General features: G+C 37.1%; 1 protein-coding gene across 1 annotated transcript in view; it reads left to right on the top strand.

Annotated features, from left to right (window-relative positions):
* The window catches only part of GUCY1A2 (guanylate cyclase 1 soluble subunit alpha 2), a 275,979-nt gene that overhangs the window by 28,634 nt on the left and 221,838 nt on the right, over window positions 1–25,507 (top strand). Inside the window, exon 3 of the mRNA XM_070623052.1 lies at window positions 7,610–7,731. Coding sequence (XP_070479153.1) covers window positions 7,610–7,731 — 122 coding nt within the window. The remainder of the gene's footprint in view (window positions 1–7,609; window positions 7,732–25,507) is intronic.

The raw sequence follows: 25,507 nt of genomic DNA, 5'->3' as shown, positions 1-25,507 counted from the left end.
CAAACATGGCTGTTGAGCATGTGGTTTTCTGCCACCCAGGTCAACCTTATTTCAAAGTGGCTATGCTCTCAGTGTGGAGTTGGGGCTCATGGGGGCCCCTTGAAATGATTTCCTTTGGCTTATTTGCCCTCAGTCCCTTTAAATGAAATTCCATTGGTTTTGTGTTCTTTTTTTTTCTTCTTCTTGTGCTCTTACCCTCTCAGTCTAATCCACTGAATCTCATAGTTTGCCTTAGTACTATGGTAAGGTTTATTGGTACTAACTGAAAGGCTTTAAACGGGATTTTTAGACTCCTTCAGTAAAGTTTAATCAAAATCACTACAAGCTTAACACAGTGCAGTGAGAGGTACCAGTTTAGCTAGAGTCACATGCTTCATATTTTTATTTAGGTGGTTGTGATATAGTGTAAAGTAAGACGACTTGAGGTCAAAAGATAGGAATTCAAGGCTCACCAGCACATAGACCTCTATGTAAATTTATCTCCTTTTGTAAAGGGTGATGATAATAATAACTAAATCAAGGATTAGATGTCATGATTCAATGAAATCATTTCAATGAAAGTATTTTGTAAACAGAAAGCTCCAAGTAAGTGTAAGGTATACCTTTGATTGGCTATGGCAGAAAGCAATTGGCAAATACAGAAGCCTAATTTCACTTTCTGATGCAATCTAGCTATTTAAATTAAATTCATTGACATCAGAGGCAATGCATATTTTTAATTCACATTGCTAATATTCTCTAAGTGCTGCAATGATTTATGTTTGTAAGATTTTAAGAACTTTTTGAGGAATCAAGATTTAAACCCTAGTACCTCTTTAAATACATTGTAGAATCATTTAACATTTATGGCTAATAATCATTGCCATGGGGATCAAGAATATACTTTCAGCTATTAGGGTGTGGTGTGCTTTTTTTTTTCAGAACAGAAGGGAAGAAAACTTCATGGAAAAATAATCTCTGTACCTAGTATAATGCCATATACTTTAAGTGCTTGATGATTATGTTAATTGTCATTTAAAAGGGAATTGGTTTGAAACTTTGTCATATCAATCCTCAAGAGTGCAGTACTAGGAAAAACATATTATTTAAACTCATGAGATGGTTTTTAGTTTGAGGCCATTAGTGATTTTAAATGGTTTATCCTAACGGAGATAAAGAATGTCAAATTAATCTCTCCCCACATATTCTAAAATAAAACTTAATCACTCTCACTGAATTTGCTACTTTCAAAGTATGATATTTGGATTAAATTAGTCAATATACTTAGAACAGTTCCTGGCATGTGGTAAGCACTACATAATTATTTTCTGTTATGTTTGTTATCATTGTTATTAATATTTTAATGATAATACCAGTAATCAAATGCAAATCATTTTATGGAATTGTGAATGCCCTCTCTGTTTTGAAATCAGATGACTGATGAAATAGTCTCATCTGTGAACTAAAGTATGTCTTCATGGCAAATTGGAGTGGGAGTCTTGTAAATGTGATCAAAATAGATAACTAAACTATATTACCATAATCAGCAGAAAATTCTTTTTTCTGTTAGTAAGATGGAGTTCTCTTTTATCTAAATTACTACCTCAACTCTCCTCTCCATCTTTGTAGACATAGCTGTGGAGATTCTTTTTTCATTGCCTAAATGGTCTTTTCTAGTTCTGTTTATTGCAGGCATAGCATAAAGAAAACAGACAGGGAATGCAACTCCAATATAAAGAGGGGTCTTGATGTCCGACTGGTTCCAAATAGACCTATTAGCATATTTTCACTTGGCTATTGGCTGACTTCTGAGGACTTGAAGTACCTTTGCTCATTGCCTCTGTTTATACTCATGCTGATGAAGACCAAAAGGGCGAGTTGGCAGCAACATTGTCACTTTTGCCTTTCTTGACTTTGCCTCTCTCTTCCCTCAGTCGTAACTTGCCTGTCCACTTTCTCTTTTGCCTTTTAGACTCCATCTTTCTGCTTTCTATTTCTGTTTTCAATACTGAAAAAGGAGAGAATCTATTATCACTAACACTTGGATTAAAATGTATTCACACGTATGTGTTGTTCCTCTTGAAAAACACAATTTAAGGCATTTTTTTCTCTAACTGTGAAAGCAATGTGTTTCTTACAGTTCAAGGGATTTCAGGCAATTGAGAATAAGTGCTGGCAAGTATTATTTGCATATTTCTGGGGAAGTAAGGGTGGGAAAGATGCTTTTTCTAATCCCTGAAATTGGGCTTTGCCTAAAGCTTGTCTTGAGATAATTCAGCTTTTAGGTGCCTTGGATTGGGATGAAGAATCAGGAAGGATAACTGAGAAGACAAGCTAGCCCTTCTCTTCTTAATTTCTTGGTTCAGCCTCCAACCACTAACCTACTCATCCTCCCTTACCTCTGCTTTAAAACTCTGCCCTTGGATCTGTGTCATTTATCAGAGCTCTCGGATTGTGAAGTTTTGCTCCTTGATGAATTCTTATACCCATAGCCCATAGGAACTCTCCTAGGCTTTTTTAGTCTCCAAGCCCTAGACTTGAATGCAGGGAGCAGCTATTCAAAGGATCACACAGATGGGGGATTGAGAGGGAGAAGCCGATGGAGCTTCTTGTTAGGGAGTATGATAGCCTCTCCGTACCTCAGCAACTTTGTTTTTATTTTATTTATTTTTTTATTTTTATTATTTTTTTTTCCTTTTTCTCCCCAAAGCCCCCCAGTACATAGTTGTATATTCTTTGTTGTGGGTCCTTCTAGTTGTGGCATGTGGGACGCTGCCTCAGCGTGGTCTGATGAGCAGTGCCATGTCCGCACCCAGGATTCGAACCAACGAAACACTGGGCCGCCTGCAGTGGAGCGCGCGAACTTAACCACTCGGCCACGGGGCCAGCCCCAGCAACTTTGTTTTTAAACATTAATTCTATTCTTTAACCTATCCATTCAGTTGTTCATTTATTTATTCATTGAGATCATACAAGTTGTGAAAATGAGTGCTACAATAATTTATTCATGCAGTGTGATAAATCTTCTGTTCATCTTCACTGTCACCATTGTCTCTCACCTAGCGATTTGATCTAGTTTTCAGGCTTCTACTCTTGCCCCTCAACATTATATTTTCACGACAGCGAAGTGATTAGAGATTAGATCATGCCACTTTCTTACTTTAAACCAATGGTTCTCAAATGTTAATGTGCATCCGAATCACCTGGCCAGCTTGTTAAAATACAAATTGCTGGGTCCTACACCCAGAGTTTCTGATCACGTTTGTCTGGGTGGGGCTCAAGAATTGGCATTTCTAACAAGTTCCCAGATGATACTGGTGCTACTGGCCCAGGTATCACACTTTGGAACCCCTGTTTTAAACCATATAATGACCTATCAGATGGAATAAAATTTGAATCTCCCTGTGGTCTGGCCTGATTTCATCCTCTTCCACTCTTCCTTTTCACTCCCCTGCAGCCACTCCAGCCACCTGTTGGTTTCTCAACTGTACCAAGCTTGCTTAGCCTCAAGGCCTTTGAATGTACTCTTCCATTTTCCTGGAATGCTCTGTCCCCAGATGTTTGCATGGATTATTCTTTTATACATTTAGGTGTCTTTTAAAATGTCCTCTCTTCAGAAAGGCCCACCTGCTCTGACCACCCAATCTAAAGTGGCCCTCCATCCCTTACCTTAATCTCCAACCCCAATCATTTTTTATTATTTCTTTTCAAAGAGTTTATCATTAGCCTATATTGTTTTGTTTGTTTTCTTCTTTTGGCTATTTATCTTATTTACTTCCATATTCCTGTGCCTTTATAAATGGTTGGTACTTAAGAGGGACTAATAATTTTTTTGGAGAGGGAAGTGTGAATAAATGAGTAAGTTGCACTCTAGAGGAATGTACACAGGGGTATGTTTATAGCGGATAAAAGAATAAGTTGTGCTTGGGAGGGGAGTATAAAATGAGGGATTGAAATAATCTCCAGGGTCCATTACAGTTCTAAAATCTTTAGTTCTGCTATCCAAGACCCTTTTCCTTATAGTATAAATTATACTGATTTATTTGCGTAGTTTCCCATTTTTGCTTAATGTTCTGCCACTGTGTGTCAGATTGACTTTGTGATAGATTTTCATTACTATATAAATTCTACACAAGTATGCCTACTTGGATAGCTTCTTGTTCACATAGCCCAGTCTTTTTCACTCAAGATAAAATGAAAAAACAGGCTATCAGTGTACATCTTTATGTTCTGCTGTCTCTCTTTAACTGAAGCTTCTAGGCAATGGACTAGCTTTTTGGGCCATGTAGAGTGGAAAGAATAGTGAGAAGCAGAAAGGGCAACTAGGAGGCAGGCAGGATTCACCTTAGAAATTAAAAGGAACTCAGGATTGAGGAAAATCTTATTTGTGACGACTTTTTTTCTGATGTCTTTCTTGCTGTTATCGTGTGTCCTCCCCTCTCTATGCATCTTTGTCATATAGTGTAGAGCAGGAGATTGAGAAAATGTGCTGTGGAAGTAGACATATCAGCTCTACTGGACTTAAAGTCGGATTCTGCCTTTGAATGATCTTGGACAGATTACTTAATCTCCCTGAGCCTCAGTTTTCTCATTTTTAAAATGAGAATAATAGCGGGGTTGGGGTGAAGTTTTAATGAAATATTAGTGATGATAATGTGTTAAGTCATAGAATCATATAAAGTAGTTAGCACAGTGCCTGGTACATGAAGACAATCAATACATTCGTTGAATTATTATTATCACTATTAGAATCAGACTCTACTGCATCTCAGTTTTTGCTGATTGTCTTTCCCTTTATCCTCCAGCTGTATCCTTTCCCTGTCCTCCTTGAGCCTTTACAAGTTTGGAATTGGTTGTTTAGTATCAGGAGCTAAACATGCCCAGTTCATGTTCCAGCTACAGCTTTCTTCTTACAGAGAGTTTGGATTTTTTTACATCTACATTTCTGCCTCCAGAGTGCCTAAGCCAACTGCTCTCACTCATGTTTATACTACACGACTCCTACTGGTCTATAGCTCACAAAAATGAATTCCTGCAGCAGTGCCGACAAAGCAGAGATTTCTTTAAAACTAGGATTGGAAGACACATGAAAATCTTTCTGAGATGTAATGTTCATTCATTATATATTTTGTAAGGAAACATGTATTTCAAATCATGCTATTCATTTTTTACCTTTTGCCAGAATAAGCATTGTTGTGCTAATATCATGGGTAGGACTGCTGCCAACCTCATTTTAGTCTGAGACACCATTTCCTATAGTCATCTAAAATTAAATTCTATTACTCCAATTATCACTGTGGGCCCTATGTTTGTTTTATACAGCCAACCTTCTGTTCCCTTTTTCTTTTGACAATTGAATAGGGATTAAGCTAGAATAATTTCAATAGAACATTAGAAGTAAAATTAGCAGTGGGTGAGCCCTGATTATTCCGGGAAACAAACTTCAATGATATTACTTATGCTTTCATGGTCAGATTTTGTGGTTATAAATTATCTTATCTAAAAAGTGATCCAGCTTCACTTTCGTATATTTATGTAGAATAACTACCTATGTTGTTGAATAAAAACAAGTTAGACGAAAGCTAATATCTATTGATTGCTTCCTGTGTTTGAGGCAATACACTGGGCACTTTACATCTGTTATTTTATTTAATCCTAACTGTCTATTTCATAGGATCATTGTGTTAAGCTCGTTTTACAGATGAGAAAATTGAGGCTGAGAGAAAAAATATTTGATCTAAGTTCACTCTGATTAAAGTGATGGAGCTTGATTTAAAAATAACCCTGTGTTTGTCCGTGTTTCACAACTGTGCTCCCCATTCTACCTTTTATTAGTGATTCCTGCATTCTGGAAACTGTAGTAAGCATCTTGCCTAACTGGTTTATTGAAGTCTGGTCTCAGTGAGGGTACAAACATGAAATCATTTTACTTTTTCTCTCCAATAATTTCAAAATTGCTGAGTTGAGTCCCCTTTGATAATAGCTTGGGTAGATTGTTTTGTTTCCAAAGACTTTCAGGGAGTGTAAAGTGCATTCCAGACCAATCCAAATCTTCAATCTCATATCCAATCTCAGTATTATATTCCTTTCTGCCTGGGTCAGGCGTTGGCCTGAGGAGCTTGGAATGCATTGTAGACAGGGTGTGGTGTGGTTTTTCACTCCTGTTCTCCAGGCCACTCCTCTCTGAGTCTCTTTTTCTTCTGATGTGTTGTATTAGGCAGGAATAAAATGGAAAATGGCAGAAGCTTTTTTTAATTTACTGTTGGTTGTAATAGTCCTCTCTTGGCTGCAAGGCCCTCAGGGAGGTACATGTATGGGTTCTGCCATGACTGCTTCAGATGTCCCCGCTCCTGGCCCTGAGGATTGCTCTCCATAGTCTTGCTAGTGGGATCCCTGCCCCTGGCTGGTAGTCCCTAGACTGGGAAGCAGTAGGACCCAGCAGCCCGAGCTCACCTCTCTTTAGCGATATCTCCCTAACCCATGGGAAACTCATATTTTTTGCCTTGCCAAATGGTGGGACTGTAAGCCAATCCCAATTGGCTCTATTTCTTTCCCTGTCAATAACTCTCTCTGAAACCTTCTTCCTCTATTCCATCAGGCACGGAGGGGTGATCAGGAATTCCACTACCTCAGCAGATGTTCACTGAGGAATGAGATATACAACTCCCAATCTCTAGCAGGGGTGGACCCCTCTCTCACCAACTGGGCTTCTCTCCTCTTCTTGTAGGGGAGAGAAAAAAGAACAAGAACATTCTCTTCCCAGGCCAATTACTCACTCTTCTGAGGATTTCCTTTTGAATTCTTTCTATTCCTTTGCTTCTGTAAGCTCGTGGTGGGTGATAGTGGCAGTAACTATTTAGTCACTTCTTAAGTTCTGAAGGAGATGTCTGGTTTTCCTGGCTACTCTTTTGGAGCATGGGGAGCATTTGGTCCCTATTGTCTTCAGCTTTGGTGCCTTAACTCTAATTCAGAGGCAACTGGAAAAGTTCCACTCAGTGTCTTGTTAAATAGCCAGTTTGTCACTTGGTCCTCACAAGCACTCTAGGAGGTATCTCCATTTTATGAAGGAGGAAAGTTAGACCAACAGAGATTAGGTTACTTGCCCAAAGTGTCACAGGTAGAAAATAGTAAGACCATGATTCAGATTCTGTGAGACTCGAAATGCTGTATTAGCTTCTTTGTTATCCTTACACCGTACTGCTGTCTTCCTCACTGTCTGTGATAGAGGTTAAGAGTGTTTACTTTCAACACAATTGAGTGCTAGTGCACCAAATTAGTCCTGTTAATTATTCTTTTCCTAGGCAACTTCTTTATAGAAACAGCTGACCAGCAGTGATGAAGCAGTCAGATAAGGAAACATTAGCTATACAAAGCTAATATATTTTCTGGTTCTCCTCATTTTTTTTTTCACGCATAGTTAGCTTATTAATGATTGTCTGAAGTTCCAGGTCCACACTGCTAATGCTGATGTTCATGATGGGTTATGCCAGAAATTATATCTTGAAGCTTCAGTTATTTTAAAACGTAATGACGCCAAAAGCAGAGACTACGTTCTCTTGCACGTGTGTATGAGTGCGTTTGCAGATGCTTTCAAAAATTTCTCCATATGCTAATTTTGTTTTCTTCTTAGTTATAGGGATGCAGAAAAGAATTTCCACAATATCTCTAACAGATGCTCCTATGCAGACCATTCCAACAAAGAGGAAATTGAAGATGTCTCAGGAATTCTTCAGTGTACTGCTAACATACTTGGTATATTAACTATATATTTATACGGTTGAGAGAGAATGAATGAGGGGAAAAGGGGAAAGTAAAGGTGTAAACATTTCATTTTCTACTAAAGAGAAATTTGGAGACTATGGTAAATTGAGACCAAGATATTGTCTTGAAGTGATTTGCTTTCAACATTCCTGAAGATGTTTGAGTGGAAATTACATGCACGTCATTCACTTGGAGATTGAAAAACAGTATAATGAAAATACTTACCTTCCAGGGAAACTTTTCTAAATATTCCTATGTTAGTATTATTAGCTTCCTATAATCCATATTTTTCTGGCTCTTACCCTTGGCTGAAATTGGGGATCTGCCTCTCCTCTCAAAGATCATATTCTATTATTTCTATTATTATTATTACTCTGTTGTTTCTGGGAGGCCCTGGTTGGGGCTGGAGCATGGCTCATGTGGACTCTAGTGGACTCTACAACTTGGGGTCAGTGAGGCAGGTCATCTACTGAGGTCTTTGTGCCTTGCTTGGAGGGGGTGTCCACCTTGAAAATACCAGTATTTATGACAGAGGGCCTGGTAACCATCAGGTGACACTGCTGGCCCAGCACAGCTTAGTTGCCCTTCAGAGTTGCATGAGATGCAGATTAAGCAGAGAGTGAAAAGAGCAGCCAGCAGTGTGCTACCTAATGATATTAGGGAAAGAGTAGTTTTAAGTTAGGTGCTTATAATTTAGAAAGTGACTGTGTAACAGAGTCTGGATTTCCATAAATACTAATTTTTTGAGAAAAGAGATATTAGGGCTGACTTTTTCCCTCCAAATAATGATGAGTTGTTCTCAAAATGTAAAAAGCACAATATTATAAAATTTAAACTTCTGAAGGATATAACTAAATACCTGCCACCTATTGGCTAGAGGCTGACATGGATCCAGCAGGTGATTATGTGCCTAAGAGGTGTCTATTCTCTTTTAACTAATGTCCTTTCTTAACTCTTGAAATATAGACTCTCTGAGGACAAAAGTAACAGCTTTACTGGTCATAATCAATGAAAGCCTTGTTTTCAACAAGTTAATGAGCTATAATTAATGTTGGCTTGCTTAGATTTCATTTTTTAAATTACTTATGTAATAAGTGTAATCACTTATGAGAATGCAAGAATTAATTCACTGGACAGAAACGTACCATACAAGAAAGGAAGCCTTTTTTTGAGTTGGAGGCACAGGTGGGCATGGAGAAATAGCGTTTCAACCAGGTTAAGAGAAATTCTGCTGCCTGGAAACCTTCTCTGTGAATGCCAGAGGGCAATTTTCCAACTCTATGATTTATATTTATCACTTTTGGGGAGTATGGTTAGAATATTAGGATTGGGGAATACATATTTCTCTCACCTTCTTAACCTGTTACAGAGTTATGGTAGAGACTAGAAATGTGTTTGTTCACTCATCTTTGTGTTATTTATACTTCACCTATCATCAAAAAAGACAAAGTCATAAGTCAGAAAATGTGATCAGAGTAGCAAATTTTTCTCCTTTCAAAATGGCCGTCTCTATTGACTTAGTATAAACTCCAGGTAGTTTGATCATTTACTGGCTCTTCAGGTTGAAGTTTGGGTTTAACGGTTGGCGTGGAATAAAAAGGGATCTGCAGAGAGGGAGAAAGCTTGTTGCAGAAGACCAGTTGTGCATCTGTCATGCATTTATTCTGTCACCTCCTCCCTAGGACTCCCTGGAAACACATGTGCATTACAGTCCCTTTAGTAATGGGAAAGAACTATTTCCAGATATCAACATTTTTGCCATTTATTTCTCTTTCGTTGGCTTAGAAACCAGTTGTTGCTATTTTCTGTCTCATCATTTACAAATTAGGGATATTAAGTACACGCTGCTCCTTATCATCTGGTTGCCTCATTTTGGGATTCTGGCAGTCACTGTGATAATGCAGTACAGTACTCTAAAGAGGCTTTTAATCTGTGGAAAAAGGCTATACAAAGATGGTTGTGAACGATGCCCTCCCTGCTGGAGGCTTTTAGTGTTAAATTGACTGCTTTATTTGGTACATGTCTTTAGCACACCAAAATGATCTTCTAATTTTAGTTGTCTGAAAAATGTAAACCTTTTCTAGCCAGAATCTGCAAAGCCCATTTTTAGCTCCAATTAAGTAGTAAAAATGTGTTTAAACTGTTATGAGATGCAGCATTGAGTATTTTCTTGGAAATTACGGTTGAATGGTACAATGAAAGATCTATGATAAAGCGTTAAAGGGTCTGAACTGTGTTTGTTGCTAAAGTGTTGCCACCTGATCCTATGCAGTGACCTTAGGTACTGTTGAGGGGAGGGAGGCAGAGACTGGGTAGGGAGAGTAAAGGGAGAAAGATGATAAATTGTATAGCTCTTTTTGCCATATACAATTTAAAATAAATGAGGGTATGACTATTTTGGTTTTAACAAGTTTTAATACTGTGAAAGGGGTCATGGGTGTTTCAGTTGCAGAGCGTCAAGAGCTGTAAGATGGGAGAGATGGTGCAGGAAAAAGACATACCACAGTAGGACAGGAATCGGATAGAAAAGAGAACTGTAGGTAATTCATTTACTGATGAATTATAGCAAACTAAGGTTTGCTGTTTTAATAAGCATTAGTTATTTGCCAAGTATTAACAAAGCATGGTTTTACACAGCTTTTGCTAAGAGCATTTTCTCTCAAAATGATTGGGAAGGACTTGAACTGTAAAATAATATTCATTAAAGTTTTCTCTGTCTTCTGCTAGAGTGGGGCTTTATCTTCTCCAAAACTTAGTACCTTTAAAGTCAGAATCAGAGTGATGTTGTCATGTGATTATTTGTTGGGAAGGTGCTAGTGAGGAGGATGGAGGAAATGATCTTTGGGGCTTAGACCTTGCAATATTTTCCTGGTATCAGGGACTCTGAAATACTGTGAAACCAGAGTTCTCTATTAAAGTGCCACAGATTCCAGAATAATTAGCTGGTGTGGAACTTTTTGTTGTTATTGTTTGTCATAAGAATTTGTTGCTTATATGTTAATGTGCATGTACATTTTGGTTTTATTGTGATTTGGAACGTGAGTTTAGCAGCCTTTTAATTGGCAATAAAACTGCAGAATTATTTAGCCTTATTTATGGTTAAGATTACCTTGGGGGTTTTCTTGGAATAACTCTAAATCATATAACTGCTCAGTGAATTGAAATATGTTTAACATATTTAGCATCTTGGAGAACAAGTTGCTACGTTAACCACTCACCATTTTTATTGATGAATTAAGATTAGCAATAAGTAAATTCTGCCAATATAGTTCTTGTTACTGTTACTTGGTAATTGATATGTTTTCTCTTTTATTAAAAGTAAATATTTGCAGTATTTTAATAAGATGAAGGAGTTAATGTGGCTAGAGGGGAGCTGATTTAATAATGATATTATAATGTAGTGGTTTAGATCGAAGACTAAAGCCAGACTTGGGTTGAAATGTAGTTTGGCTACTTCCTACCTGTATGAACTGGAATGAGTTACTTAATCTGCCCATACTTCATATTTCCCATTTATAAAATAGGGATAACATAATTCCATACCTCCTAGAGTTGTTAGGAGGATTAAATAATTTATATAAAGTACTCAGAATAGCCTGATGTATAACAAATGCTAAAGTGTTTGCTTTTATTACTGAATATTCACAAAATAATGTTTGCATCAGACCTGGAAGGTCAATATTGCTCACTTTTTTGGTGAGGAAACATACTTTGAGATGTTAAGTTGTTACCTTCTTTTGTCAACAATGACAAGCCACAAAAGCAGGATTTAAACCCATGTCAGTCTGATTCAGAACCCTGTGTTCTTTCCACTGCTTCATGCTGCCTTCCAGGGTCATTGGACTGAGACTGACTGTACCTCACCCCTCTAATGCTAAGGACACAAGTCTTTCTAGTTCTCTGAATTATGATAATTGTCATGATATTGCATTTTACTTAGTTCATTACTATTTCAAAACGTACTTGGGATACTTGCTTGTATGTGACAAGTAGTATCAAAACTGACTGTTTCTCATTGGTATTGAGGAGAGTGCAGTTTCACTGTAATCTGGATCATTTTCAGTTTAGAAACAGTATATTTTTCTTTAGATATCAGGTGTTGACAGTGCAAGTTAAGGGTGATGGTGTTTGCCATCCTGACACACAGTTTTATAGTTGACGCTGTAGTAAATGCTATGCCGCTTCTGTTGGTTGCAAGATTTCAAGCTGATCTTGGTACATAGGTCACTTAATATGTTAGACGTCTTTGGCCTAGCACAAAGCTTGCAAAAGGCTCTATTTCTGATGCCATTGTTTTTTTTTAATTGATAAGTTTAGGAATATTGTCACAGTATCTCATTTACTAATTCCTAACAGAGGCCTTGAGTAGTGGTTCCATGTAAATTGGAAAGAACTTCTATTTTCTGCTCTCTGCTTGCATACTTTGCTGGAAATGATTAGATGTCATAGGTAGGCCTGAAAAGGAATGAGACCACTGAGTGTGGACACTGCCTCCAATATGTATAAAATAAACACTTCAATAAAAACTGATGCTTAAATTATGCAGATCAGTTTTAGAAGATGTAAGTATATTGAATAGAAATGTGGAATGCTTTCTCTCCTACTTTAGAGATTCTTTTTCTCTTAGGAGCATTTTCTTCTAAATCTTATAAAAGGCCTTTTCCCATGTATCCTAATAAATTTCTTGATACTTAGCTACTCTTCATTACTGTAAAAATGTGACAGTCATTTTTATTCCTTTCTTTTGGATCTTCTTACTTTATCTCTAATGCATTGCTTCCCTATGCAAATTTCTGCTCAGCTCCTCTTCTCTGTGTGGGAGGGCAACCTTTCACATCTAAATTCTTCAGACTGTCTATTCTCTTTTCTGATTTTTCAGTGGGTAGGTTTTTACTTTGCTTTTCCCTTTGAGCTTTTTTAAAATAAACTTTTAATTTTGGTAGTTTTAGATTTATAGAAAAGTGAAGATAGTGCACAAAGTTCTCATATATGCCACACCCATTTCCCCTATTATTGACATCTTATATTTATATGGTACTTTGGTCCCAAGTAATGAACCCATGTAGATATACTATTATTAACTAAATTTCATGATCCTTAGTTTTACCTGTTCTTTTTCTGTTCCAGGATCCCACTCAAGATACCACATTTCATTTAGTTGTCACATCTCCTTAGATTCCTCTTGGCTGTGACAGTTTCTCAGACTTTCCTTGTTTTTGATGACTTTGACAGTTTTGAAGAGTACTAGTTAGGTCTTTCAGTTGTCTGCCGTGTACTTTGATATATGCCCATCATTGTGTGTGTGTGTGTGTGTTTTGAGCACTTCCTTACTTTCTAGCACTAAAAGATGCTCCAGACTCATCTGGTATATTTTCTGCCCCACTTCTAGAATCAGCCATTTCTCCAAGGAGTCCTGGTTCCTTTTATTGGAGAATGGTGTTAGAAACCAAGATCTGGGCCCTAGGTCTGCTTATTGCTATTGGGTGTTGTTGCTTCTAGGCCCTCTCAGCCAACAGAGTAAGAAAATATATATGTGTATACTAACTCATATATATATGCCTATCTATAAATATTTTTATGTGTGTCCATCTGTATCTGTATTATGATAAATCTAAGTTCATACTGATGTCTCCAGCTCTAATCCATTACCGTATGGATCATTCCAACCTTTTCCCCTTGCTTGTCTGTAACCTCCTACTCCAACAGTGAGAAACTTGGCTCCCTTTAGCAATCCATTTACTTAATTGTTAAATTCCAGTGTATATGTATAATTGTTTCAAAATTATTAACACACACTGCCATGGGAAACAATTTTATCAACTAGAGTGCAGAGCTTATGTGCAGTTTTGGAGTGTGGAGCTATGTATGAAGTTTTACAGACTCCACTCATTTCTAAGTTACTCAGGTCTGCACCTTTCTACTCCACCACCTTTAGTCAGGTTTTTTTTATACATTTGTAATATAGTTATATTCTTTTGTCACATTCTTTGTTTCATCTTGGGGTCTTTTAACCTCCTAAATATATATATCTTAAGATCTATTAAAATTTGCATACATTGACGTTCACTGTTTGTGCTGTAAAATTCTATGGGTATTAATAAATGCATAGTGTCATGTAGCCTCCATTACAGTGTTGTACAGAATACTTTCATTGCCCTCCAGGGTCCCCTGTACTTCACCTGTTCAATTCCCCACCCCCAATTCCTGGCAAGTACTCATCTATTTGCCACTCTATAGTTTTGCCTTTGCCAGAATGCCATATAAATGGATCATACAGCATGTGACCTTCTCACACCAGCTTCTTTTGTTTAGCAGTGTGCCTTTAAGATTAATATAAGCCTTTGTGTGGCTTGATAACTCATTTTTTTTTTCTCTCTGAGTAGTATTCCATTGTATGGATGTACCACAGTTTGCTTATCCATTCACCTATTGAAAGACGTCTTGGTTGCTTCCATTTTTGGCAATTATGAGTAAACCTGCTGTAATTATCCACTTGCAGGTTTTTATGCAGGCAACTTTTCAAATCAGGTAAATACCAGGAGTGTGATTGCTGGACTTTGTTTATCTTTGTAAGGAACTATCAAAGTGTCTTCAAAGTGGCTGTCCCTTTTAATTTGCACCTTATCCTCTCCAAAAACTGATTTTGTCAGTTTGGGATTTAGTCATTCTAATAGATGTGCCTTTTCCCTTGGAGTGTTTTTTTTTTTTTTTCCCCAAAGATTGGCACCTGAGCTAACAACTGTTGCCAATCCTTTTTTTTTTTTTTCTGCTCTATTTCCCCAAATCCCCCCTGGTACAGAATTGTATATCCTAGTTGCAGGTCCTTCCAGTTGTGGCATGCGGGACACCACCTCAACGTGGCCTGACGAGCGGCGCCATGTCTGCGCCCAGGATCCGGGCCAGCGAAACCCTGGGCCACCGCTGCAGAGCGTGCAAACTTAACCACTCGGCCACGGGGCGGGCCCCCCTTGAAGTTTTGATGAACAAAAACAGCACCTGCTCTCTCCTTACAATTTCAACATATGTAAACTATAATTAAGAATTGTGGTTTCCTGTATTGTCATTCTGTGTGCTTTTCTAAGATTTTATGATTGAGTTTAGAAACTGTTTAAAAAATTCTTAATCATAGCAGAAATTTTCCATGGTACTAATAGATAGAATCTTTCTCTTTGATTTTGTAAAAATAAGTCCCTGAAATGGAGTTAGCCAGTGTTACACAGTGGGAAATGAAATCTTCTAGGAATTTGGATGTAACTTTGAAGTGATATGACTTGTAATCCTATTTATTGAAGATATTCAAACTATAAGATGCTCACAAGCAGTCTTTGTTAATGTCCTTATGCTCCCCTGGTCCCCAGCTTGTTGTTGTCTGAATTCCTTTTTAACACTATCAGTGGCCGCTGAGTCAAACTCAGTTAACTAAAACTCCAGTTATGCAGTTCATTCTCAAAAGCAGGTTTCTCAAGCCTCGTAGAAAATCTCCTATTGCTCTTTTCTCAGGCGATAGTACCACTTCCATTTAATATCTGCAAAATTCTTAACATGGGAAAATAATTATCTCTGGGTCACACTGTTAGCTTATGGGAAAGGCAGGAAGACTGTGAGGCTCTGGAGTAAGAGTCGGCTGCGTTACTTATTGACCCTTCCATTGCTTCTAGTACAAAAGAGCAGCGGTTATTTTTGCTTTTGAGTTAGAAAGTTTATTCTTTCCTTACTATGTGAGGAAGATGATTATGGGCCATATCATATCATTTCATATGTCAAACTCATACCTCATTTTTGTTGCCGTCTCATGGAGCAAATTCATAATGATTTGGCACATTTGCTTTTTTAAATTTAAATAATATATTTTTTTTGTCTTTACTTCTGTTGAGTCTTTTAGCTCAATTGAACACACCACCTCTCCTACTTCCCCAATTTTTTCCTTTTTATTTGATGAAGTTTATTCATTAAATTAATCATTTATTACCTGTGGGTCTAGTTTTTTTGGTCCGTTATTTTATTTCTGTGTTTTCATTGCTCTTTGCTGCCTGACTCTAACTTTGACTCAACTATACAGTTTAATAACATGCTGTTTAATTATCCTAAAAATTAGTGAAAACTTTAAGTAAGATTAGAGTAAAATTCAAACATCCTAGGTTCTATGCTAGATGAGTTATCATTCTTATTAACCTTGAGTTCAGATCTTTTGTCAATTTTAAGTGTTTTTGACAGCATTTCTATCACAATTTTTAAAAATTAACTTATTGAGTAGAATTTTATGATTCACAATGAAGATGTTACTTAAGGTTTTTTATATATGGTAAATTCTCTTTATTATCTCACTGTCTATTTTTCATAAGCAAAAATGTTAATCTCTTTTGATTTGTTGTTCATGAGCCTGCTCAGTTAAAGATTCCAACATGTTTTACTTTCTATGTGGGGAGCTATAGCTATGGAGGATTATGTATCATGGATGACTTTTATACATGTTTTGGAGTTCTCTTTTCCTATTTCTGTTACCTATATGGTAGGTGAGATGAGATCCATTTCAAAATGCAGTACTTTAAATCCATTTCAAATGAAATATGATTGAGCCCAAACTTCCAATTCCTGGCCTATCATGCTTTTTTCCTATATTTCTGCCAAATCTGGCCTTAATCTTAGAATGAGAAATGGTAATATTCAGTCTGGAGAAAGAAAATGTAGATTTGGAAATACAGTCAGAATTTTCTCCTGTGATATACAGGAATTTCATTGTAGTCTTTATGGGCAGCTTGTACACTGTTATCTACCACTGTTATGGTCCAGACTCAGTTGGGGTAGATTGTTGGGAGGTAGAGAAGGGTTGGGAATATGAAGCATTTGGCTTCGCTTTCCATGTAGAAAAGAGAAGTTAGAAGAATCATTTGTGGTTTCCCACAGAAGAGATGAATCATTGATGATATGAGAGAGAACCTCATTTGAAGAAAGGGAAGTGTTGGTGACAGATATGAAAAGAAACCAATGGCGCACGTGTGAGAATCAGTCGAAGTATAAACAGATGTGATTTTCGTAAACAAGGATGGGATGAAGTAATCCTGACTCATACCTGCTGGTCAGGACTGAACATTTTCCAGAGCTAGATGAAGATGAAAAGAGGAAAAGCCAACTCTGAAAATATCTATTTTTATTTTAACATTTATGAATTTATTCTTTTACCCTTTCTAGGGAGTTATGATTTGCATTATTGATTTGAATCCTAATCCCAGAAGAATTGTCTCTACCCCAGACTCTAGGACGGTGGACTCACTAGTGATTGTATGGTGGGATCATCTGGAGACATTTAAAAAAAAAGGAGGCCTATAGACACTACCCAAATAGTCTGATTCATCACATCTAGGATGGGGACTAGGAATTTGCATTTAAAAATAATCTCCCAAGATAGTTCTGGTGTGCAGCCATGATTTATACCTTAATTCCAAGGCTAACCCTGATCTTGGGCAAGTATGCTTAAGAAGCTTTAGTTTAATTCTTAGAGAATTTGGTACCAAGATACACTCACTGCTACTTGAGTCTCTGGAATCTGGGTTTCTCCTGTCTTAATTCGAGAGTGGGTTGCTGCCTTGTACACCACTCATTTCTTTTCCCTTGTTCCATTTTTCTTTGGGACATTTAGTTCTGCTTCTGAACTCTAAACAGGAACTGGGGGCCTGCTTCTCTTCACTGCCCTTTGTCTTCTGGATACAGGCTTAATGCCTCTTGCTAGATGCTCTGTACTCTAGTCAGGGCTTTTGTGGGGTTTTTTATTTTTTTGGCCTTTATCTTTTTGCCAAATCTTGATGCTGAGCACTGCTGGCTCATACTGCCACCATTTATACCACACATTTATGATATCATAGTTTTTCTGATTTTTCTCCTGTCTTTGCATAAATGGGTATATCTGGTTTTGGGTCTATCCCTTCCTTTTTTCATCCTATATTATTACCTTTGGACAGACGTGTGGTAAGCTGTTGTTCAACCAATGTCAGAAGTAAAATGCTAGGTTTAGCAACATTTTCTCTTTACTGCTACTAGGATCAGAAATCCTGTTACCAGAGAACAAATGCAGCCTAGAGGGCGAAGAAAGTGGGTTTGCAGCTGCTGTGAGAGAGGGAAGTCTGTACTTATCTGTGAGCTTTCATAAAGCACGGAGTCTTTACAAAGGAGAGATCAAGAAGAATTTCAGCCAGAGAACAAGCACAGCGGTGACAAATGATCCTGATTCTTGTGCGTTACTGAGTGATTAGTGCCCAGAACAATTTTGACTGAAATTACCCCTGATTGCCATCATTTTTCTACTTTTCCTTCTGTTTCTCCTGATTCTTTGGACTCCCCACGACATTCTGACACCTCTTTTACCCCTTATTCACTATTTTTTACTTTTTTTTTGTCTGTTTTCATACCCTTTCCTTTTCATTATTCTGATTCTTCGTCCTATAGATTAATGAAAAGGGACAGTGTAGATCTGCCCAGCGTTTAAAAGTTCACTTCTCTTAATTTGCCATTGCTTTTTACTTTCATGCCCTTTTTAAGCTTAATTTTTTTACATGGCAAATTTAGTAATTAAGAGACTCTAACTTGCTGCAAATCTATACAATTTCTTTAGTTTAAGGTTCTAAGTGATCATTGGAGCTTTAGCTGTGCTAAAGTTTATTGTATTAACTACAGGAAAAGGTTTATTAATCCAGAGATGTGTGTATACAGTATTATAGACAATGTTTGACTTATTAAAGAAACAATTTTCAGGTACTTTCTTCCATCATTACAAATAATTATTGAGTATCTACTTTTTTCAGGTACTATTCTAGGTGCTGGTGATCAGCTGGGAGAAAAACAGAAAGTGAGGAGGCAGACAATGAAAAAACACACAAAAAGACAAAAACAATAACTTCAGAGTGATATGTGCTCTGAAGAAAAATAAGACAAGGGAATGTAAAAGAGAGTGGGAAGGGTTTAAATAATTAATAATAATGATAATCATTTTTAATTTATTTAAGCAATTCTAATAGGATTTCTACATGACTATGGTGTTTATATTGTTTCAGTGGTATTTATGGATTCAAAGCTCCAGGAATGAACTTGTTTTTTAAACATCATTTACCTAATATGGAAGAAGTTGATGAAAGTTCTGGTTTCCCCACTGAGATCTGAGTAGCAATTGCCTCAAGAAGGAGGCAGTGATGTGGTGTCGTAGTATTTTACCTTGGAAAAGATCCCCACAGGTGTTCACCATTCCACAGCTATTTGTTGAGGACCCGCTATGTGCCAGGCCTCTGCTGGCTCTAGAGATTTGACAGTGAGCAAGGCAGACATAATCTCTGCCCTCCTGGCACTGTCAGTCTAGAAGCTCACGGGAAGGCCACATGACGTGAGGAATAGAACTTCTGTACTTGGACAGAATGGAAAGCTGCTTGTGTGTGGCCACTGGAAGACAGCTGTCCCAAGAGAAGTGGGAGCACCACCTCCAGATAGGCTGAGAAATTTGGGATTCAGAACTCTTCTATGTGGTGATAGGGAGGACCCTCTCAGAAAAAAATCCATGAATCAAATGTACTCTTAAGCTTTCTCTCACTCTCATTCTCTTTCTCTGTCACCACATACACATACATACCCATATACACCTGTATATATATATATATATATATATATAGACACTATATATACCTATATATGTACATACACACATATGCACACATACGTATATAGACATACATATAAATTATATAGTGCTTTACTATTTACAAAAATTGTTCATATTATTTTGTACCTTGTTCCCTTGTTAAATTCTATAGCTAACTATTATTATCTCATTTTACGGATGAAATTGATTAAGGCCCAGGTAAGGGACTTACCAAGATCACTTAGCTAATAAATGATTAAGTCTGGATTTGAATATAGCTTTTCCAACTACAGAAAAGGAGCACAGTTCTTTTTACCATGTCAGATTTTTCTGTTTCTGAAAATAAATGGTAATTGTAACATATCTTCCATTTAAAAGAACCACTTCTGTTTCTTTAAAAAAACCTGTGTGTATGTGTATATGTTTATTACTAGGTACTCCTGTATAGTACTCTATAGTACTTCAGCCAACTGCTTGAATTAAAAGACATTTTACAAATAACTTTTGCCAATGATGATTCTGGATGTAGAAATATTTTTCTATTTCCAAATGAAGATAGAAAAAAGGATCCAGAGAGCAAGGGTTTTCAGCTGGTAAAAATGGGAAGAATCCAGCTTATACTACTATTATAGCACATTTCATGATATGATTCCTAACTGTTTACATGTCTTTCTCTTCAACTTGACTGTGGGTAACGCAGTGATTCGGTGCCTTGTGAATCCTTTGTAACCACGCCAACCAAGCCTGAAGGGTAGGTATCCCAGAAACATTGTTTGAAAGACAAAGAAAGACTGAGGGAATGTTCTAGAGGAAGGAAATCTAAAGACACAAGACAAATGCAATGAATAATCCTATATTGGATCCTGGACTAGGAAAAAAAAGTAGCTATAAAGAATGTTATTGGGCCAATAGGCAAAATTTGAATATGGACTGTGTGTGGGTGAGGTGATAATATTGTACCAGTGTTAAACTTCCTCATCTTTATAATCACATTGTGGTTATGTAAGGGAGCATCCTTGTTCTCAGGAAATATGCACTAAGATATTTAGGGGTAAAAGGGCATGGTGTCTGCTACTTATTCTCAAACAGTGTGTGTGTTTGCTTCTGTGTGTATGTGTGACAGAGAGCAAAAGGGAGAGAGAAGGAGAATAATAAAGCAGATGGGCTAATTTTTTTTTTAACAAATTGGTTAATCTTGGTAAAAGAATATGGGAGTGTTTTGTACTATTCTTGCAACTTTCCTCTAAGTTTGAAATTATATCAAAATAAAACATTTCTAAAAACTGTTAAATAAAATTATACTTAAAATAGGTCTTAAGTCCAAAGGGACTCTTTTTCTACTTGGTCATAGCCTCAATTAAAAAGAAATGCAAAGCTAAACTAAAATAACAAACATAAGTGAGTTTAAGAGCTTGTAGTCTATTTTTATACTTATGTATATTTTGTTTTTCTTAATATCATCCATGAAAGCACCAAACTGTACATAATTGGTGTCCAATTGGAACCCATCTATGGAATATATTTTCCTCAAGTTTTGTGTCTGCTTATAACCTGATTTAGTGATATGGACCTTCAAGATGAAATTAGAATAGGATCTGAACATAGTCCTACTCTGTCTAATTTTGTAAGGCAATTGATATCAGAATAGATCATTTCTTCCTCTGTGTTCTAGATCATTTTATTTTTTTTTCCACATAGAAAAATACTCAAGAATGAGAGCATATATTTGAGAACAATAAAAATAATAACACTGCTGACTACTTCTTTTGCTTAAGTTACCTATTTTCTTGATTCCATAGTGAGTGACATCTATACTAGGACATATTCCTTTCTTCTTATAATCCTTTTACTCTTATGTTGTGACATTTTTGGACTTCCTGAATACTTTCCCTGAATTCAAAAGCCTCATCAATCATTGACATAATCTCTTCTGTAGACTCTGATTTTTTGATTGCTTCTCTGACATTTTAAATACCCAGGGTAAATTATTTTTCATGATCTGTCATCAGTCATTAGATAATATTTCAATGTGCTATTAAAGTGTTTCTATATTTAGTAGCAGTGCTTTCTGCATCTCTTTGTAGCAGTGTGTACAATTAGTTAAAGAGACTCTTTACCTGAAGTAGGACATCAAACTGAGTAGCTGTTCAGTGTTTAAATTGAGCTAATAGAAATTTAAAGTGAACTGCTTAGAAGATGATGAAAAACCCTGTGACTATAACTTTATATGGTGAAAATTATTACCACTGCCCAGATTTTTAAATTAATACGAGGTGAGAGCATCCAGTATATGCTAGATATTTGTTTCTTCTCTTGTTGGAATAGACAAGGTATCATTTTTTAAAAAGGTATTCGTTTTGGACATATGTATATATTTAATTCTTTAAAATCTTAATTGTATAGAAAATGAGGTTTAAGTGAATTATAATAGATAAATGTCATCTGAGGTCTTCTAAGGTTTTTCTTAACTTCTCTCCCTGTTTCCTCACCTGCTCCTTCATACACTCATGTATACACTTTCATGCTGTCAGGGACCTCATGATCCTGATCCTTTGGGGACAAAATTTTTTTTTTGAGGAAGGTTAGCCCTGAGCTAACATCCACTGCCAATCCTCCTCTTTTTGCTGAGGAAGACTGGCCCTGAGCTAACATCCGTGCCCATCTTCCTCTACTTTATATGTGGGATGCCTACCACAGCATGGCTTGCCAAGCAGTGCCATGTCCGCACCCGGGATCCGAACTGGAGAACCCCGGGCCACCAAAGCAGAATGTGCGAATTTAACCGCTGTGCCACCAGCACAGCCCCATTTGGGGACAAAATTTTTAATTAAATGATGGGATAAATCTAGTCGCTAATGGGAAGCAAAAATCTGAGTAACAGTGGTACTCACACAGCAATGTCCCTGTTTTTGCCTTAGTATAAATGTTAGGCAAATAGGAGAGAATGTGGGAGAGAGTAAATTCTTGGTATTACCACATGGGAGCTTAACTGCATTTGGCTTTGTCCTTAATGTAAGACCTTGGGTAGTTCTGATTAGTGAAACAGGGATGTTAGTAGTAAGCTTCACTGTAGCATAGGCTCTGCAAACAACAGAATTCAAGTTTATTGGCTTGTTGTTTAAAAAGAAGATTGTCCACGTTGTGAGGTTTGCATTTAGAACAAGGTTACCATAGTCACAAGGTTAAGAAAAATCTCAAATATCTATTTGCCTTCTAGGGCACCAGGCCAACCGTTTCACTGTTAGTGGGATAGAAAAAACAAACTATGTTGATCTTTGACATCTATCTGGAAGCTAGAAAGGAAATAGCAGCAATATTCTGGCAAGACTTGGGAATGGGCTGAGAAGAGAAAAGCTAGCACTTTTTTCCTTTTAATTATGGCTCTTTTCTGCAGTGCACTAAGAAGCACTTTGAAAAGAATGTGGCATCTTCCATTGTATGTGAATTCAAGATCTTACAGCTTTGTAATATCTTTTTCCTGTCACGTACTGGATTTGGTTGACCTTTTAGGTAATTCATTTTTGTTTGCTGTCAAATATTAAGAAAGCTCTCTCATATAACATTTTGTTTTCTTTAGGAGTTAAAGAGTGGAGGGGAAGTGATAAAAGTTAATGGGAAAAAGAAGAGCTCCAAATTCAGACATTTTTGATTTACGTCTCTTTTGCGTGAGGTAGCCCTAAATTTACCTATTAAGATTATCTGTAAGGATAAACTCAGTCTTCGGTGCAGTTTCCTTTCTCTTGTTTCTGTTTTTCAGTATTCTCTACCTCCTATGTGACATCTTTTTACCTCCTTCTCCTCTCTAGGAAGTGGAGTACCCTCCTCTTTGTTCCCTCTGCTTATGCCTTTCCAGTGGGGGCTGCTCTCTTTTGGGGGTTCCAAGGGAGGGAGTGTGAGTGACAGGACACAGGTTGGAATGAGCAAGGTGTACTCGCAAGGCATCTAAGGGAACAGCCTGATTTGAGAAATGATTCTTGTTGGGGCATTTTAAAAGATAAGAACAGGGAATAATTTTTATGTTATGTCTATAGGATCTGTCAGTGCATCTCACTAGATATGCCAACTTAACATGCTACTTCCTCATCTGCCCAAATTTAAAAGATTTGGATTTTCATTAATATCTTCTAGTCTCTGGTACTCCTTTCCATGAATTTGTGGTATGTGTCATGGTGTGATAACAAACTTTGCTTATTGTTTCCTAGTTGACTTGAGTGCTTTTATTAGTTATTACTTTATTTTATTCCTCCATAACTCTTTCTTTTTAGTCCCTCTGCTAGCTTCTGCATAAAAGAGGATCTACACATACCCACATGTGCTATCACTGTTACCACCATCACTTTTGCTTTGGAATGGGAACAATTTACAGGCTTAAAGCCAAGGGCTTCTCAGTATCCAGTTCATGTTTTCTACGTCATCTACATTAATGAGCCCCCTTGAATTTAAGTTAAAATTTAAAGTATCCTGAATATTCATTTATTCGTTTGTACATATATTCAACAAATATTTATTGTATACTGGGTGCTGGCATTGTGCAGGTTCTGATTTACTCAGCCAAGTACAGAATTACTACATAAGTTAATTATAGACCATTCTGTTCTATTTTTCTATTTGGGCCTCTCAAGTATCCTATTCTGTCTTGGGTCAAAGAGAACATAATACATAAAATAATCCATACCAATTCCTTAGCATTCTGGTTGTGTATCCTACTATTAGACTTATGTTTACAATAGCATAACCTGTAAAGCCTCAATGTCAATAGACTGAAAAGCTTAATATTTCTATGTTAGTAACGGCCCACACTTCAATTTTTTTTAACGACATAATTCAAAACAAAGAGAAGAAGCATTAAATAATGGCTTGATGATGTGTTTTGAATGCTCTTTATATAAAAATATTGGCAACAACCGATAGTCCAACTGTAAGGAAATGGTAAATTAAAATACGGTAAATCTGCTTAGGAGAACATTAAAAAGCTGTTTCAATGAGAACTATGTGGAAAGATTATGATACAGCGTGGGACAATGTTTATGATATTGTCATAGCTCTGGTTCCCCAGGAAACAGACTCTGAGATGGAGATTTGTACTCAAGAATGCTATTGGATATTGCCCTCAGGATCAATGACCCAACCAGGCAAACCACATTAGGGTTCAAGGCCTGAGAATAATCCTTTGCGGCTCACATCTCTATCCTCTGAGTCATCCTTTTTCATGAAAGGTAACAAATGTTTGCAGCTTAATAGTTCTACTAAACTGTTTCCCCATGAAGATGTGAAGACAGTAGAATGGGAGAAGGAGAAGTTGAACTGCTATGTAGATGCAGTCACATCAAAGGTCTCAGCTAATCTCTTTAGAACGCCCCGCACCAAGGTAAGGAAGTCTTGCCTTTGTATTACAGCTCACCATCTCCCCAACTAGCCATCCGTAGATGTAGGCTGCCCTGGGGAGGGGACAGGGCATTGGGCCAGGCAGCTCTTTTCAGCTGAAGGCAATTCCCAGATCAAGGCTCAGTCTAGAGTTGACAGCTTCAAACATTCCCAGGATCCACTAGAGATGAAATATTAAATGAAAAGAAAAAAGCCAAACAGTATTTTTGTGCACATTATTGTACTATGAATCCAACTATATAAATTATCTGTAGGTATATACAAAAACTGGAAGGAGACAAAGAAAAAATGAACACAGCTCTGTTACAAAAGTGAAAGAATTCGTAAGAACATAACCTTGTCACCAAATAAACCATGAAACCAAACAGATTGCGGTTTACTTCACAATAGTGGAAGAACTCAGGTGTCTATTGTCTCCTTCTCTTACAATTTTAAAAGATTACCATTTTTTTAAATTCTTGCATGTCTCAGGGTTTTTCTTGTGTTTTATTTGTGGAATATGTCTATGTGTGGCAAGACAAACATAGCTTGGTGTTCCTGTCGGATTCACTTTGAGATAGTAACACATATGAATAGTTGCTCTGCTTAGGGTACCAGCTTCAACCATGCCTTGGGTGGCCTCACCCATGATGCAAAAGAGGCAGTAATTTTGTGTTCAATCCCTACATGTGCCAATGATATTTTTTTTGACAGCCCTCAATTGCTTCCCTACCCAGCCCAACATCTTATATATGCATGGTCAAAGAGGAACTGGGTGTGAAA

Source organism: Equus przewalskii, chromosome 6, assembly GCF_037783145.1.
Source record: "Equus przewalskii isolate Varuska chromosome 6, EquPr2, whole genome shotgun sequence".
Lineage (NCBI taxonomy): Eukaryota > Metazoa > Chordata > Mammalia > Perissodactyla > Equidae > Equus > Equus przewalskii.
This window is presented reverse-complemented; position numbering and strand designations above follow the sequence as displayed.